General features: G+C 46.5%; 1 protein-coding gene across 1 annotated transcript in view; it reads right to left on the minus strand.

Annotated features, from left to right (window-relative positions):
- C9orf72 (C9orf72-SMCR8 complex subunit) overlaps window positions 1–17,145 on the minus strand; it is a 332,168-nt gene that overhangs the window by 212,696 nt on the left and 102,327 nt on the right. The window contains exon 4 of the mRNA XM_086962131.1: window positions 11,050–11,114. Within this exon, the coding sequence (XP_086818257.1) occupies window positions 11,050–11,114 (65 nt within the window). The remainder of the gene's footprint in view (window positions 1–11,049; window positions 11,115–17,145) is intronic.

Consider the following 17,145-nt stretch of genomic DNA (forward strand, 5'->3'; position numbering starts at 1 on the left):
CTAGTGAATTATTTAGTAAGGAAACAAAAAAACTTTCCAAAGCAGTAAGTGCCAACTGAAAGATACTGGGAGGACAAGGATCTGCAGGGGAGCCGGATTTTGTACGATTCATAAGCTGTCCCAAGACCTTAGGATCAATCGGGGGAAATTTAGAGATGGTATATATTGGTGGAGGGAGTGGGGGATGTGGAAGACAGGGGTACTTGCTCGAAGTATTCTGAATGTCAGTCAGGATAGTTTGTACTTTGTCAAGAAAGTAGTCTTGGAAGGTATTACAATCAATGGGAGATTCTGATCTTTCTACTTTCTTACTCAACTCAGATAAGATTCTAAATGTTTCCTTTTGAACATTGTCCTCAATCTTAATTCGAGTTTCATAGTACTCTGCTTTAGTTGATTGAATATAGTTCTTGTACAATTTGAGAAACGATTTATAGTGGTCCTTATCGACGAGATCGTTTGATTTCCTCCAAAGTCTCTCTAACAGGCGTAATTTGATTTTATGTTCCCTCAAGGCGGAATTGAGCCATGGGGCTCCCTTTACTGCTCTATTTATTTTTTGATTTCTTTCAGGTGCTATTTGATCGATAGCCTGACCAAGATTTTGCATAAGATATAGGTATTCCTGATCGAGGTCCCCATGTGCATTGTGAAACTGTAGGTTTTTAAGAAGGGTATCCGACAGAGTTTCTGAGTCAATTTTCTTCCATTGTCTGACTGTTTTAAATTTAAGAAATTAAGGTTAGAACAAAACCCCGTCCACTGGAATGGCACAGTTTTATCATATAGTGATCTGACCATATGCAGGGTATAATGTCTGTCAGTGCTACAGATGGGTCAGAAGTCCAGACAAGATCCAGCGTGTGACCTTTGATATGAGTTGTTTAAATTCAAGTGAGGTCATAGTATTTTCCAACAGACATGTTGCCCCGTCTTTACATGAGTTGTCCCAGTGGACATTAAAATCTCAAGTTATAAGAACTCTTTGATAGCGTGTGCAAATGTCTGAAACAATTGGGGTCAATAAATCATTAAACAATGTAGTAGATTTTGGTGGGCGATAGACTATAAGAATGACCAAACAGGTATTTTTCAATGAAATCTTGACACCGAGTGTGTCCGCTAACTCTATTGTCTCGGCCAAGAGTTTAATAACCTTCAAATGTTTTTTAAAAAGAATAGCTACCCCGCCCCCACGAGCATTGTCGGCACGATTATGCCAAATTGCGTCGTAATCAGAAGGGAGTGAGGCAATAATGTCCGGTAAAGAATTATCGCCCAACCATGTTTCTGTGAGAGTTAAGATATCAATATCATTGTCCTGAAGAAGAGTGAAGATTTCAAGATTATGTTTTTGTAGGGATCTGGTGTTTAAACTAGTTAACCGCAATCTGGGATGACACCCCGTACTACTTTTATCAATAGACAGCATACTCGACTCTCTTAATTTAGTGATGATGGTTGGGGGTAATATCAGGGTGTTAGTACGCAACAGGTGTAACTCACCCGAGGAGTAGGTCAATTGATGAGCAGGGGAATGAGCCCTAGAGCCCGGTCGTGCGCGGACGGGCGCAGACGAGCAGGACTCTGGCACGACTCCGGCGCAGGTCCGGCTCGTCCGCTGTACGAGTCCGCTGCGCGGAGTCATAGTCCTCTCCTTTTAAGCGCTACTAGAGTGCGTCACCTGCCCTGCCTCAGGAGGGGAGAGTGCTTCTATCAATAACCACTCGCACAGGCTTAGCAGGCACCTTTTAAGCTCTACTAGAGCGCGTCTCCCGCCCGGCCCACACCCAATATGGCCGCCAAACCCGGGAGACCGACCCTCGGCGTCAATGCTCGGCCGAGAGCGGTCTGCGGGCAGAGGGAGGGGGGGGGGAGGGGACACGGAACACAAGGGAGCAACAGGACGTCTCCAGGCTTATTAAATCACGCCTAAAAGAAGCAAAGTTAAAAACGCGCTAATACTAAAAAAGATGCCCAAGATAGGCAGGAGAGACCTCCCGGCTTCCGCCTCAGGAGGGGAGAGTGCTTCTATCAATAACCACTCACACAGGCTTAGCAGGCACCTTTTAAGCGCTACTAGAGCGCGTCACCCGCCCGGCCCACACCCAATATGGCCGCCAAACCCACATTTACACAGTACATGCACATAACATACACGCACTGCACAGTACTGCATTATCCTTGTATTTTAGTGCTCCTAGGCATACATACTCCCTGCACATAGCACGCATGCACTGTACACCACTACAGAGGTCATGTATTGTACCACTCACAGGCACATATACAACTAACACATGAATATAACATACGCACACTGTACAGTACTGTATGATCCCTGTATTCTACCATTCACAGGCACACATACATCCAGCACGAGTACATCGTGTACATCACACATGCACTGCACAGGCAGCACTACACACACCAAACAAATGTAAGCCAAGGGAGAGTTGAGTACACAGCAGTGGAACTTTAGATGAGTTAGCCTGTAGGCCGCACTCCAGTGACACAGGTAAAGCGTACCTGTTGACTCATACTGATCTCTACACAGTATGCTGCTAACACCGTGCTTGTGCTGCTAAACTCCAGTTAAAGGGAGTAGCCTTTCCTCACTATGAGAGTAGCACTTTCAGTGCCCTTCCCATTTCAACAAGACAGCAGTCCGTGAGACAGGCCTATGTCATGGCACACACGCATGATTAGTGTTCCCCTATGACAAAAAAACTGTATTAGGAATCTGTACCAAGTACTATATTAACCTGTGCACAACCCTCTGGTAGCTTGGCACAGAGCAGTCCGGCTTAACTTAGAGGCAATGTGTAGTAAAGTATTTGTGCAACACTTCAAACAGTAATAATGTAAAAAACACTAAAACAAAAAGCATCCCACACGAAGTTACAAACATAGCGTTATTTTTAATTAATACAAAAAAGACCAAAATCTAATCAGTAGTACCGGAGATATGCAGCATTAAAGATTTCAGTGAAAATAGCACCCAAAAAAACGGTGTCAACCGTGGCTCTGTGGTTGCGCTTGTCTGGGACAAAATCACAAGTTGAGGATGACCGCGATGAAATGCGGGATGGCTATAGAGGCCCAGTTAGGTGCGCTAAACGAAGTACTTGAAACCTGGATTGTGGAACGTGTCGAAGATGTGTTGCACAGCTGAAGCAATGCCTCGGTTCCAAGGTGCAGCAATGCTGCGGTGCGAGGTCCTGCGTTGTCGTTGAGGATCTCGACAATGGCTTGCAATGTAATGTCCGGAATTGAAAAAGCGCCAGGCTGTCGGGGCGATGCATCGGTTCCGAGGAGCTGTGATACAGATTCCGGTATCAGCAAGGCTGCTGTCAACCAGGGATAGGAGGGCTTGCTCAGATGATGCGTTGCGCAGCAGTGGTTCCGCTGATGTGTCAGGCTGTGATGCAGGTCTTTGCAGCGGTACCGATTCACACAGCAGTGACAATGCATCAATTCTGCACCACACAGCAGAGGAAATGTGTCAGTTCTGCTTGATCCACAGTTGCTGGCAGAGCACCATAGGCCAATTTCCAAGAGTCCAATGCTTTGGGGGCCCCACTTGGCAGGGTAGATTCACAGATGGCAGAGTCCAGGTGCTGAGTTCAAGGTTATTGGAGACTTCTGTCCCTGAAGTTCATGTCAGTAGGTCAGCCAACTAGCCCTTGGAGTCACTTTGGGGTCCTAGGTTCAACAGATGCAGGTCCAGTCTTTCTCACCTAGGCAGGACGGCAGAATCAGTAGGTCAGCACAGCAGGGCAGCAGTCCAGCAGAGTGACAGTCCTTTCAGCAGCACAGCAGTTCTTCTTCCTGGCAGAGTATCCACAAGTCGTAAAGTGTTCTGAAGAGTTTGTGTATGAGGACCAGTAGTGCCTTTTAAGCAGAGAGAAACTTCTAGAGGCATATCACAAGTGTGCAGGTGCCCTGCCTTCCCTTGTTCCAGACTAACTGAAGGGATATGCCTTTCAGAGGAGGCAACACACAGCCTATTCCAGTATAAGTGGGGTTGTGCCCAGATCCTCCCTCCCATCAAACCACACCTAAGCTCTCTTCTGTGTGCGGCTATCTGGGAGGAATACACCGTGTCCACTGTCAACTACACCCTACACCCAGTCATGTGACCCAGAGACAGGCTGCACACACCAAATAGCTATGGCAGAAAATGCCAACTTTTGATGGACAGAATGCAGAACAATGTCATACATTCACCCCAGTACAGAGATCTGGGCCTAAATCCATTGTTTTTTTGCACTCCACACCATCCCAGTTCAGACATCGCCATATGCAAATCAGCCTTGACCCTGTTCCTCATGGGAACAGTCCAGCCCGAACTGCCAACCATGTCTTTCCTGGACCGGAATCAAGTATCCTAGGACCATTTTCTGGCTATCAGCCGTCTTCAGCCAGGATAGCTTGACTCCTGTGGTGTGGAGAGCATGGGACTCACGTCTGAGCATACCCATCCCGCTCGGGGTGACGAATGCAAAAACAACAATTGATGGATAGAATGCAGAGCAATGTCATACATTCACCCCAGTACAGAGATCTGGACCTAAATCCATCATTGTTTTGCACATCACACCACCCCAGTACAGACACAGCTATATGCAAATCAGTCTTGACCCTGTGCCTCATGGGAACAGCTGGTTTGCCCTAATTTGGCAGGGTATGCCCAGACGTGGGTCCCTTGCTCACTTTGCCACTGGATTCAAGCTAGCCTGGCTGATGAAGGGTGTTACCCAGAAACCGGTCCCAGGATGCCTGTTTCCTGTTCAGGGAAGACCTATCTTGGCAGTTCAGGCTGGACTGTTCCCATGAGGCACAGGGTCAAAACTGGTTTGCATATAGCTGGGTCTGAACTGAGGTGGCAAAGTGAGCTAAAGAAGGTTGATGGATTCAACTTAGATCTGTGACTGGGGATGAGTGTTTTAAAGGTTTCAGCACTCCGTCCATCATCTCCTTGTGTTTGCTATGCCTCATCATAGGGCAGCTCCTCGTAGGAGCACCGACTCAGTGGTGACTCACACTCGCCAGTGTTGTGGTTTATCCGGATGTCACGGCTGCGGTTCCACGCTGTCCCCTTCTAGGTTTAGCCAGAAGGAAGAGATTCTCTGTACTCCTCTTCCCCCTTTCTGGATTACTGTTGAATCCATGTTACAGATACGGTACTCCTTAGGACACCCGTCCAATCGTCCTTGACACTTTAGGGTAGATCAGGTTTTTGTTTCCCCCGGTCATGATGAAATGCCGCTCATCCACTAGGATATTTAAGGCGTGAAACATGTCGACCTTTTAAACCACCTTCACCTCGCACACTGGGCTGCAACATGTTTAATTTTCCTTGCCAGCCCCGACTCTCGTAGTCTGTTTTTAGCCATAGCATCAGTGCCCAGCGATTAAAGGTACTTAGGACACTCATAGCTATTTTTTACTCACTCAGGATACCCACTCTACTCCCTACACGCTTGCCCTACCACCTCATCACATAGGGCCTCCTGGCTTACAACATATAAGATCTCCGGTAAAGAGCCCCCCTTGTGGGGCCCGTTGGGCATTGCGGCACTGGCCCAACGAGGAGCTGCCCTATGAGGAAGCATGACACCTCTCTGGGTGTGTGAGGGCTGTTGCTCCTTATAGTAGCTCTCCCCTCCCTTTTTAGGTCGAGGGACCGTAGGCTTGGCCGTAGGCCAAGCCGGAAGTCCGGAAAATTATTGTTTCTTAGAGTGGCTGCTTTATCCCGCCTCTCTTTTCGTCTCTCCTCCATTGGCTGGCTTCCTAAACTGAGGCCAGCCATTGGAGGAGAAGGGAGTCACTCCAATAAAGCCCCGTCTCTTTCGGATTCGGGGGCGTGTTTTTTTGCGTTCTTTCGCCTGTGACGTCATCAGTCACTCAAAACGCCTATAACACGCCCCCGAATCCGAAATTTTCGGATGCTTGCGGCCGCCATTGTTGCCCGACCGCGTCTGGCTCTTGCATCCTTGCCTGCCAGAAGACTGCAGTGTGCTATGTCTGCCAGTTTTATTTATTTAATTCACCGGGAGCCTACCGCGGATTGCCTCCGCGAGTCGTTGTCGAGCCCCCCCGCCCTCCCCTCCGTCGCTGCGTGCTGTTTGCACAGTTCTCTCGGAGTCTCAGTGACTCAGACAGGAAGCCAGGGAAGCCGAGTCACTGCAACCTTCACTGTCCGACCTTCCTGCCCAGACAGACACACACCGCTACCATGCGCCTCCCGGGGTCACCGCTGCCGGCCCTGCTGCTGCTGCTCTCCACAGCCGCCCTCCGTTGCCTGGGCGCCACAACCGACGAAGCAGGTATGTTTATACACAAACGATGCCGCCTCTTCTCTTGCCGGGGGTGAGGGCAGGGGTGCCGCCCCGTCCCCTTCCCCACGTAACCCTCATCGCCTGGTAAACGAGGCCTGATGACGGGGGGCGTGGTGCGTGCGATGACATCAGGCCCGTCTGCCCGCGGGTTTTACATGGTCCGTGTGTGAGGAGCCCGGGCATCTATCCTCCTGTAACAGGATTGTTGTGGTGGGGCAGTGTGTGACGAGCATGTGAGGGAGGGGCGGACACACCTATTGAATGCTCTATGAACCGGAAGTGTTGATTTAGGAGGGCACAGAAAGGGTGCACCGAAGACGGTGAAATGCCCTTGGCACTGCCGCTGTCCCCGGAGGCTGCAGGATTGTGGGCGTTGTGATTGCAGTAGTGTTACCTACACAGGCTATGCTGAGCTGTGGTGAGAGAAGGGGGCGTTAGAGCTCTGCTGAGCCCTTTTCACCAGTCTTAGGGGTTACAGGGAAGGGGCACTGACAAAGGTTCTGCTTTGGAAGTCATGAGACCAAAACCAACCGGGCACACTTAGATCTTCCTCTTTCCGTAAATTCAGTACTATTAACTGATTAATATTTTTTGCCGTGTTTTTTGTGCCCGTGGAGTAGTTCAAAAACGTCTCCTTTAATCTGACAGCAGAAGGCAATAAATCTCCGTCCAAATCAGAAAGCAATTATTATTACCCGACTCGTCCTGATGGTAGAGATGAGAATCCAATCTCATCGGATCTCCGCATGTTTAGATTATCAAATGTTTTAGCATGCAAGCACACAAACTCTGTCTGCTCACAGAAAATGAATAGCGCGAGAAACGCCATATTCACACTTTCAAGGCCCGCAACAGCTCTCCATCATCTCACGTTCGCAATTACCCCCAAACAATAGGCTTTGCGGGTGACGTAACTTTCGGTCCACCTGAACTGCGTAGGAGTCATGCTTTCCGATCAGCTCCCATTTTTGTAGACTAAATGATTAAATAAAAGCGAAAACAAAGGCATCCAGGGCAAAGGAAATTCTCATGGGGAAATGCCAATATTTCACTTCTGTTCTTGGATTTTAGTCACTGAACATAATCTTCACAACAGTTATTTACAAAACTTTAAGCTATTGCCATTAAAAATTACAATCACTTTTATTTAAGTATTAATTATTTAAAAAAATTAAAAGCCAATGTTAATTGTAATATCAATACATCTAAGTAAAGGCAATACAAAACATGTGACATTACAAATACTAAAAGTGTCACATATGCTAAAGTTAAAAGTATTGGCATTGTAAATCACAAAACATAAATATAAAATGTCATTTACAAAACCAATAGCTCCAACTTTCCTACTGCGAGACCTATTGGCAACGCCAGTGCTTGTTTTATTATCATTTTATTTTAATCCCCCTGGACCTCCCCCCAGGAGTCTGACGAGTCTTGGGGGCGGGTCCAGGGATGACACTGTGGTGGGGGAGTTGTAGTGCACTCCCGTGTCCCTTCTCAGCACAAGATGGTTTGGCCAGCTATTTCAAGCTAGCCAAACACTCATACGCAGTGAAGCTTCCTCCAGCTGCGTTGCTGGGGCTGGAGAAAGCAGGTACGGGATCCCAGTCTGCCTGGGAGTGCAAAGTCCCAGGGCTCAGGCCAATCCTGACACTGCTTTCATGCAGCGTCTTTATTGGCCGCAGTGCATTTTGGGATCTTGTGCCCGGAAGAGCGCGAAGCAGTGGTGATCAGGTAAGTCGTTTTTAAAATTATTATTTTGTACACCAACCCCTCCCCCTGCAAGCTGCCCCCAGTTCCCCAGCTCCCTCCTCCGACACACCCTGCCACTTTGGCAGGGGATGGGCCACTACTGTACAAATCTTGACCGCGACTTCGTCCAGCGGCTCCCCCCAACTGACACCCCTCCTCAGACACTGCTGGCTGCCTTGCCCCACTGAACTATACCTTCTAAGACATTTAGTCTTTAAAATTACTTTTAGGTCTGAAGGTAAGCAGAGACTGGGCCCAATCCACTTTGTGCATTCAAACAGCACTGTCAGCAATAACTTTTGACTTTGCCCCGTTTTGTACGACTATATGTCCTTGGTTGGCCCTTTGACCTTTTAGGTGATATTTTACACTATAAACTTTAAAAATTCATAACTCTGATTCTACTGGTTGGAATTTTGGTGTCAAATAATTTATGAAAATGTACTCTATCATTCTAAATCAGTGCGGGAATTTTCTTGTGTTATCTTTTCACTTATTTACTGTTTAAGTGCTGCATAAATACTTTACACATTACCTCTAAGTTAAGCCTGACTGCTTTTGTGGCAAGTTATTAGAGGGATAACTATAGGTTAACCTAGTGACTTTTCGTGGTTCACCCGGACAAGGATTGTGCCTTTGCGTGAGTAGGGTTTCACCCTCGCTCAACCAACAACCCAATTTCTCACTATTTTGAATCATCTATTTCTTCCTGACATTTTTTCTATCAGTTAGTCTAGGGCTCTCCCACCTTGTTTTCCTCTTCTTTCCTCTTTCCCACCTTGATTAAAAGATGCACGGTTCAGGGGTTTTTCGTAATTACCTGGCTTGGAATCACTGATTTGTACCACTCCATCACAAAATTATGTGCTTTCATCCCGAGAATGGGCAATAACTGCGTCCGGTAAGGGAGGGCATGAGGGAAGGCTAATCCATGCCCAGATCAGCACAATTTTACCAACTAATAAAATTGGGTCCAATGTTTCCGCACCCAGTAATCCTGGGTGCCGGAACATCGGCCAGGACCCAGTAATTCTGTGTGCCAGAACATTGGCCAGTTATTACCAGCCACAACTCTAATGAACTGCTCTGTCTCTATAATCTCTTTTTCCATTATTCTCGCTCTTCCACATTCAAACTTCCATCTCCGCTTCGGTCTCCCTCTTCCGTAACCCACACCCTCTCTCTAGCTACCATTTGTTAATTTTATGACCCGCTCACTTTCACTTTACTACTCCCTCCCTCCAAAAGCCCCCATAAAATTGTCTATCTTGCTCTATCACCAATCTCTCTGCCTTCCTCTATGTCCTTTTTTCCTCTTATTCTTTCTCTTTAAATCTACCATTCCCAAATTTCTTCTGGTTCTTTTTCGGCCATGTCTCATTTTTCTTTTCTTCAACTACCCTCTTCTTCATTCTATCCATTTCCCCCTTATGCCATCACGCACTCTGGTTATATCCATCTGCTGGTCTTCAGTTACCTCCATCCTTTTAATGCCTCCCATACATGAGAGTAAAAGATGCATAAATTGCAAATAACATCTTTTTCTTCTTTTCTCGTGCAGCCGCTGGAGAGCTTCTTTTGGTAAGCATGAGCTCGGTTTTATAACCGGACATGCACCAACAGTCAGGTAAGCATCTTTCTACCCGACTGTAAGCAGCCACATCCTGCCCTACATGGTGATGTAGATGCAGTCAGCAATAGCGGAGAACAGAGACCGAGAGAAGGGTTGTGTGTGTGTGTATGTGAGGGGGAGGGCTGGGTGGGGTCACCTGGCAACTATAAGAGGTCATCTCAAAGCACTTTTGACAGTATCATGTCTGCCGCAATTATATCACCAACAAGCACTGGCATAGCCAATAGGTCAGGTCTTGATGGCAGGTTGATGCAATGGTTATAATTTATTTTTATTGCAATCATATGCCATGAAAAGAAAAAGGAAAACAAAAAGAAAATATGCCACTACCTAAACAGAGCCACAAAATGCTTGCAATAAAAATTCAAATGTAATAAACATTCATGCATGTGACTGCTTAACTAGTAATATTGTTTGAAATAACAATCCTTCCAGATGCTCCATATGTTTTTAGGTCGAGCCTGGGCAGCGCAGGCGCTGCTCTGCGAGGTATGCTGTATTGAAGTATGGAATATTAGCTCCACCCATCTTTTCTATTGGCTCCTGTTACAGTCTTTTCAATATCATTACTTTTCATTTGTGAATAGACTTACTAGCCCTCCTGGGTACCGCCTTGTCTACATTTGTAACCTTCCATAATGACTGGACTTTTTACTTTGTTACATGGTCTGCTTTATCTAGTCGGTGTGCACTATTTCCTTGAATGGTCTTCCCCTATCCCACCCACGATGTCGCAGCACACTACCCGCTTTTATATTGTTATTATTAATGTATTTATTTTTTAATTTGCATCGCGGTCCGCTTTCACTTTACTGGCCACGCTTATTTATTTAACTTACAGCGCGGTCCACTTTCACTTTAGCGGCCACGCTTCTTTATTTGATTAATTTACAGCGTGGTCTGCTTTCACTTTGAAGGCCGCACTACAGAAACTTGCTTGCTTTCATTTCTTTTATTGTTTTTTTAAAAAGTAAAAGCGCGCCATACCGTGCTTTCTCTTTAATGTTGGCTGCACCCTTTTCTTTAGACGCTGCTCACTGTAACCTGAATACGGTGAGCAGTGTTTAATGAAAGGGGTGCAGCCACTATGAAAGTGGTCTCGCATTTGCGAGAGTTTGAGCTATCAGCATTAGAAATGACAATGCCTTTTATAATGGTCTTGCTTTTAAAAGCACATAAATCAAAAAGGCATTGTCATTTACAACCATCTATAAGTTTCTCTCCCCTTGAATCATACAATGCTGGTTAAAAAAATAATTCAACAACAAAAACAAATTGCTACAGTACCAGAATCATGAAAAACAAAAGGATTAGCCAACATACTTGCGAAGGAAGTCCTCATGGCAGCTGTCTCCAAGGTCATCATCATTTAAAATGCTGTCTTCAATCTAAAGTAAATACATTTTGAGAAAAAAAAAGTATCAGTCCTTCGGCTAAGGTTGATTACAGTGCTCAGGGGATGGGACGGTAAAGCCACTTCAACAAATATCAATGTGCCTTGAGTTTTAGTTCAATCGCCTCATCCCTACTCATTCCGATACATTATGATGTTCTGTATCCCAATTGCAAAATAATACAGTATAGCTGAAAACATCATTAAAAACAGCTCTCTTTATTAGACAGCACAGCAGAGCATTTTTTCTCAAGTCTACCAGGCATGTGGATATCCATCAATTACTGTGATGAGGTAGTTCTGAGCCTCTTCACACAGTGCTCCATGTCCTGGGGGGCTAGTATAATGCCTTATGTGAATTAGTTTCTGTGTGAACTCATGATGAGTTTAAAAGGCATCTGGGGATAGCATCACAGATGCAGTGTTTTTGAAATAGGTTAATTTGTTTTTGTAGCGGATGCTTCTTGCTTTGCTTTGTCTTACTTGAGGTATTTCTCTTGGGCAGGTGGTATACCCCGATTTATTGCCATGTCCGATTTTCTTGGGGGTGGAGGTCCATTTGTTCTCTGGGTTATTTCTTTTGTTTTGAGTAAGCGAGGTTAATTTTACTAATCAATTTTGGTCTGAATACAACTAGGCTGGAAGTGTGTACCTCTTTGTTCAGTCAGCCCCTTCTTATTTCTGTATTTAGAATCAGGGAAGTAAAGTTGATTGATACGCCATTCCATTTATTTATGTGGTCTTTCCTTTTTCGATGTTTGTAGATTAGGAAACTATGAAAATACTATGTGCTTGTGGGGATTCTTGTGTTTATGCTGAGATTACATCCAAATCCCAGCCTTTTGTATCAGTAGAAAATCCAACAAGCAGAGTCAGATCCAGTAGGTCTGGCATATGAAAGATTTATTGTCTTTGTCAATGTTTGTGGACATATTGCACAGCAGCACGTGCTACTTCGTAACATTGCTTAAAGTAAAGGAAAAAAACACTAGGAAGCAGCCGGGATTGACGCGTCATAGCGCTTTTTTTCTTTACTTTAAGCCGTAAGCCTGCAATGCTGTGCAACATGGCTTAACGTAAAGAAAACAAGCATTTGCAATGCAATAGGTCTCTCATTTACGAGAGTTTGAGCTATTGGCATTGTAAATGACAATGTCTATTATTTATGTGTTTTGTTTTTAAAACAGATAAATAAAAGGCGTTTTTTAATTTTTTTATTTTAAACTTCTTTATTAGAAATTATCTCAGGATGATACATTCGACATTTCAAGAAACAAATGCAAACAAACACTTTCTCCTTATAGGTTGTGATAGGTAAAGGTTGGATCTCCGCAGTTACAGCACATCATTGTAACATTGTGCATAGGACTTCATTTCGGTCTTCCCCTTCCCACCCCCATAGTATATCCCAGCCAGATGAAATACAATATGCCCCACAACAACAATCCTGTAATGGCATAAGACTGCTCTTCACTACCAAGACCACAATCTATTATCAGCACTGTGCCTCGGCTTCCCTGGATCACCTTCTTCTAACCCTCCTCTTCTCCAAAGGTTGTTCCTAGTTATATAACTGCACAATACATACACGTACACTATATGCATTTATGGGTCAATGTCAGGGTCTGCTGTGGACTGCGGCGGTTCACAAATTGTCCCACGTGATTTGTTCCATTTCCCCCATATCCTAGACCATTTTCTGGGGCAACCTCTGTGTAGATAGACAGCCCTTTCTGCTACCATTGCTATGTCCATATCATTTTCCCACTGCGTTCGTGTGGGGGCCACGCTGAAACCCCAGTTTCGTGCTATATTCCTTTATGCGACTGCTAATCCCAGTGTGGCCCATGTTTGCAACGCCAGGTTGAGGTCTGTAGGCTTCCAGATGTTAAGAAGGCAGCACCCTGGATCCAGCCGTATCTCGGCCTCACCCACCTCTGAAATCTCAGTTAGCACACGTTCCCAGTATGTTTGTTTGATAGGACATTCCCAGATGATGAGGGAAAATGTTCCCCTTTGTCCACACCCTCGTAAGCAGACTGGATCAGGGACATGACCCAGTTTATGTAACATAGTGCGTGGGTAGTAGGCTCTGTGTAATATTTTAAGCTGGATTAATTTCAAGCGTGATGGAATGGCCGCGTCTCTGGGCGACGCCAATGCATTCATCCAATCTGTGTCATCTATATCTCCTAACTCCACCTCCCACTTGCTGTGGAGCACCACCATAGGATCTGGGAGATTATTTACTAATTTGCGATATATTTGTGAGATAGCCTTTTTTTCCACATGTTCGGTAAGAAGCCCATCTTCTAGGGGAGAGGACTCAGCCGGATCAGTGCCTGTTGGGATGGCACTTTGCAGTGCATGCCTAATTTGCAGGTATCGGTATCTCTCTGTGTCTGCCATTCCAGATTTCTCTTTTAGGGTTGTGAATGAAATGACATTTCCTTTAGCCCATAAGTCCCCTATCTTTGTAATGCCAATAAGGTCCCATTGCCTGAACCCCTTAGTGTTAGCTAGCGTGCCCAGGCAGTGTGTGTCCCAGAGTGGTGTGGCTAGTGTGAGTATTCCTTCCCACCCCAGTGCCCTCTGTACTGCGTGCCAGATTTTAACCGTGTGTGCTGTGGGACATGTGAGGGTATGACGCCTTTTGTTTGTGTAGAGGGCCTTCATCAGTTGGTCCACTGGTAGGATCTGTCTGTCCAGTCTGTAGGCTGGTTCATCATGTGGGGAGTGAAGCCATTGTTTCACTGTTGCTAAATGTGCCGCTCAGTAGTTCAGTTTGATACTCGGTAGAGCTATACCACCGTAATACCAGCTGCGAACAAGTTTGGTATGTGCTATTCAGGCCGGTTTCCCGTCCCTTAGCAGAGAGGAGACCTCTGCCTCAATTGCCTTGAAGTAGGAGAGCGGGACCGGAAATGGGGTGTTATGGAGCACGTAGAGAAACCATGGGACGCAAGCATTTTAAAGAGCGCTGCCCTGCCCAAAAGCGTTAGTGGAAGGGATCTCCAGTGGGAGACATCCGACCGGAGCCTCTGCAGGGGCTTCTGTAGGTTTTCATCCATGAACACAGATTCTTGCGGAGTGACGTATATGCCTAAGTATTTAAATCCCCTAGACACCATTTGTAACTCACATCCCTGGGGCAGAGGAGGAGATTGTCCACGTAAGACGTATAACAGCGATTTCGCCCAGTTTATGGTACAGCCTGAGAAGTTGCCATACGACCCAAACAAGTGCATCAGTTCCGGTAGCGAGTCTTTGGGGGGCATTAGATATAAGAGTACGTCATCCGCATAAAGGGATATGCGGTCTTCCCAACCCTCCCCCCACGTAATTCCACGAATCAGCGTGTCCGCTCGCACTTTTGTTGCTAATGGTTCTAAGATAAGTGCAAATAGAAGTGGAGATAGGGGCATCCCTGTCGGGTTCCGCGTCGTAGCGTAAATTCTCTAGAGATATGCCCGTTAGCAACCACTTGGGTCATAGGTGCTGTGTATAACAGTCTGATCCAACTACAAATTTGGGGCCGATACCCATTTTTTGGAGCACTGCAAATAGAAAGGGCCACACTACAAGGTCGAACGCCATAGTGGCGTCTAGAGAGAGGATGGCTGCATCCTCCTGCAGCAGCGGGATGCGATGGAGTACTCCATGTAGACGCCTGAGATTAAGGGAGGTGTTTCGTCCTGGCATGAAGCCGGACTGGTCCGGGTGGACCAGCGTCGGGAGGTGGGGCTGTAGACGGAGGGCCAAGAGTTTTGCCAGCACTTTCGCGTCTGCATTCATCATGGATATTGGGCGGTAGGAGGACACCCGATCCGGGGGTTTACCCGGCTTATGAATGGCCACGATGGTGGCTAATCTCTGGTCCGGGGACAACGTACCTTGCGCCAAGCAGTCGTTAAACATGGGGAGCATGTGGGGAGTGAGCTTTTGGGCTAGTTTCTTGTAGAGTTCCACTGGCAGGCTGTTTGGGCCAATTGCTTTCCCGGAGTTGAGGGCAGCCAGCGCTTTTCCTATTTCAGCCGCCATAAAGTCGTTCTCTAGATCTTGTGCGTCTTCTACTGAGAGCGTGGTCAATGGAATGTCGTTGAGGTACCTCAAGCAGTCCTCCTCTGTGACCACATTCCTAGAAGTGTATATGTCCTCATAATATGCTGCTAGATCGTCCACTATGTGCGGGGGTTCTGTGATGGTGGACTTGTCTTCCCGTGTGAGCTGTGCTATCCATCTGTCCGCCCTTTCCTTCCTCTCTCTCTATCCAAGCTAGCATTTTTCCAGTTTTATCCCCCAATTCGTAAATCCTATGTAACGTATCCGTATGTTTAGTCCATGCTGCTTCCTCAACGTAGGCCTTGTATACTTGGGTCGCTAGTTTCAAAGTTTGAGCAGTGTTAGCAGCGGGATTGAGCTTGTGGGCAAACTCCGCCTCATGGATTGCGGTCTCAAGTGAATCGTGGTGTTCCCTCTGTTCCCTCTTATTCTTAGTGATTGTGGATATGGCTTGCCCCCTAATGACCATTTTGTATGCCTCCCAGAGAATGGAGGGTGAGGTTACCAAATCTACATTCTCAACAAAATAGAATTCCGTGGAAGTTTGTAGTGCTTTTGATATTGTCTGATTTTGCAGATAGCCCGTGTATATTGGGTACAGTCTCTGTCGCAGAGGGACATGCGTAGTGTATGTAAGTTGGATCGGGGAGTGGTCCGATATTTTTCTGGGGGCACCGATTGTGTCAATAGGTAATCTATACGGGATAGGCTGTTGTGCGCTCCTGAGTGAAAGGTGTAATGGTGCTCCCCTGGGTGTTTGAGCCTCCAAATATCTAATAGACCAATGGCGTCTAAAAACTATTTGAAAACCTGTGCAGGTCTGGTCGGTTTCCTGGGAGGACTCCGTTCTAAAGTGGTATCCATGACTGCATTAAAGTCTCCCCCGATAAGTAATTCTTCCTCCGGGAGCTAAAGTAGTAGTCCCCCAAGGTCCTGGAATGTTCCCTGATGAAGTGTAGGGGGCACGTAGACAGAGACTATATTGAGGTTATGACCTTCCCACTGACAAGCGGTTGCGGCAAAGCGTCCCTGATCATCTTCCCATGTGCGCTTAAGTATTAATGGTGAGCTCTTGTGTAGGAGGATACCAACCCCGCGTGACCCTGAGGAAAATTCTGCATGGACGGCCATTTTAAACCCCCAGCGGTTTAGTGCTATACAGGTTGACCCCGTTAGGTTTGTTTCTTGGAGCAGTACTACTGTAGGGTTTCGCCGTTTCAGGTATTGCAGGATAAGCCCTATTTTAATTTTGTGCCCCAACCCATTCATATTCCAGGAGATGAATGTAAGGAGGGGGGGAAGCCAGTCGCGATGATTGGGAATTGTTATCGTGCATGTCTGTCATAGTGTCTAATGTAGGAGCTCATCCCGACTTCCATAACGGTCAACGGGAAACACAAATGCCGTGGAGCGACTAGATGGTATGGTGGGAAAGGCCTATGTGCCGATAATGATGCGTGCGTACGCGGAGTTATTGTCCAACAAATCCAGCAGGAGCTATCATGGAGAGAGTTTAGAACAAACAATAAAAACCATATACATAGAAAGCGTCTTGTATGTAGAACTTGTACCCCCCACCCCGTTCCCTCTCCTGGTGGATCCAGAACTGTCCACCCTCCCCACAGAAACCAACAATTAAGAAGTAACAGTACTGTCAGTACCCCTACCCCCCTCCCTGCCTGGCGGATCGCTTAGTATCCCAATTTGAGTGTATTGTTCGTGGGGGTGAGACTTCTGTGTCCGTTCTCGAGCCCCTCCCGTTAAGACTGTCTATGCAGTGTTGTTCAGTTCAGCATGTCCTACCTTCAGGAGTCCTTTCCCCCCTGTCCAGGGTCTCACCTCGGGCAATCGTCCATTGCAGCCGGCAAGGTCTTTCTCAGTTCCAAGTCATTGAGGTCCACCTCGGGCCCAGATCAGGAGTGTATCCACTGGCCTTAGGACTGTTGCCCTGGGTGTCTGTTGCA

Source organism: Lissotriton vulgaris, chromosome 3_1 (assembly GCF_964263255.1).
Source record: "Lissotriton vulgaris chromosome 3_1, aLisVul1.2, whole genome shotgun sequence".
Classification (NCBI taxonomy): Eukaryota; Metazoa; Chordata; class Amphibia; order Caudata; family Salamandridae; genus Lissotriton; species Lissotriton vulgaris.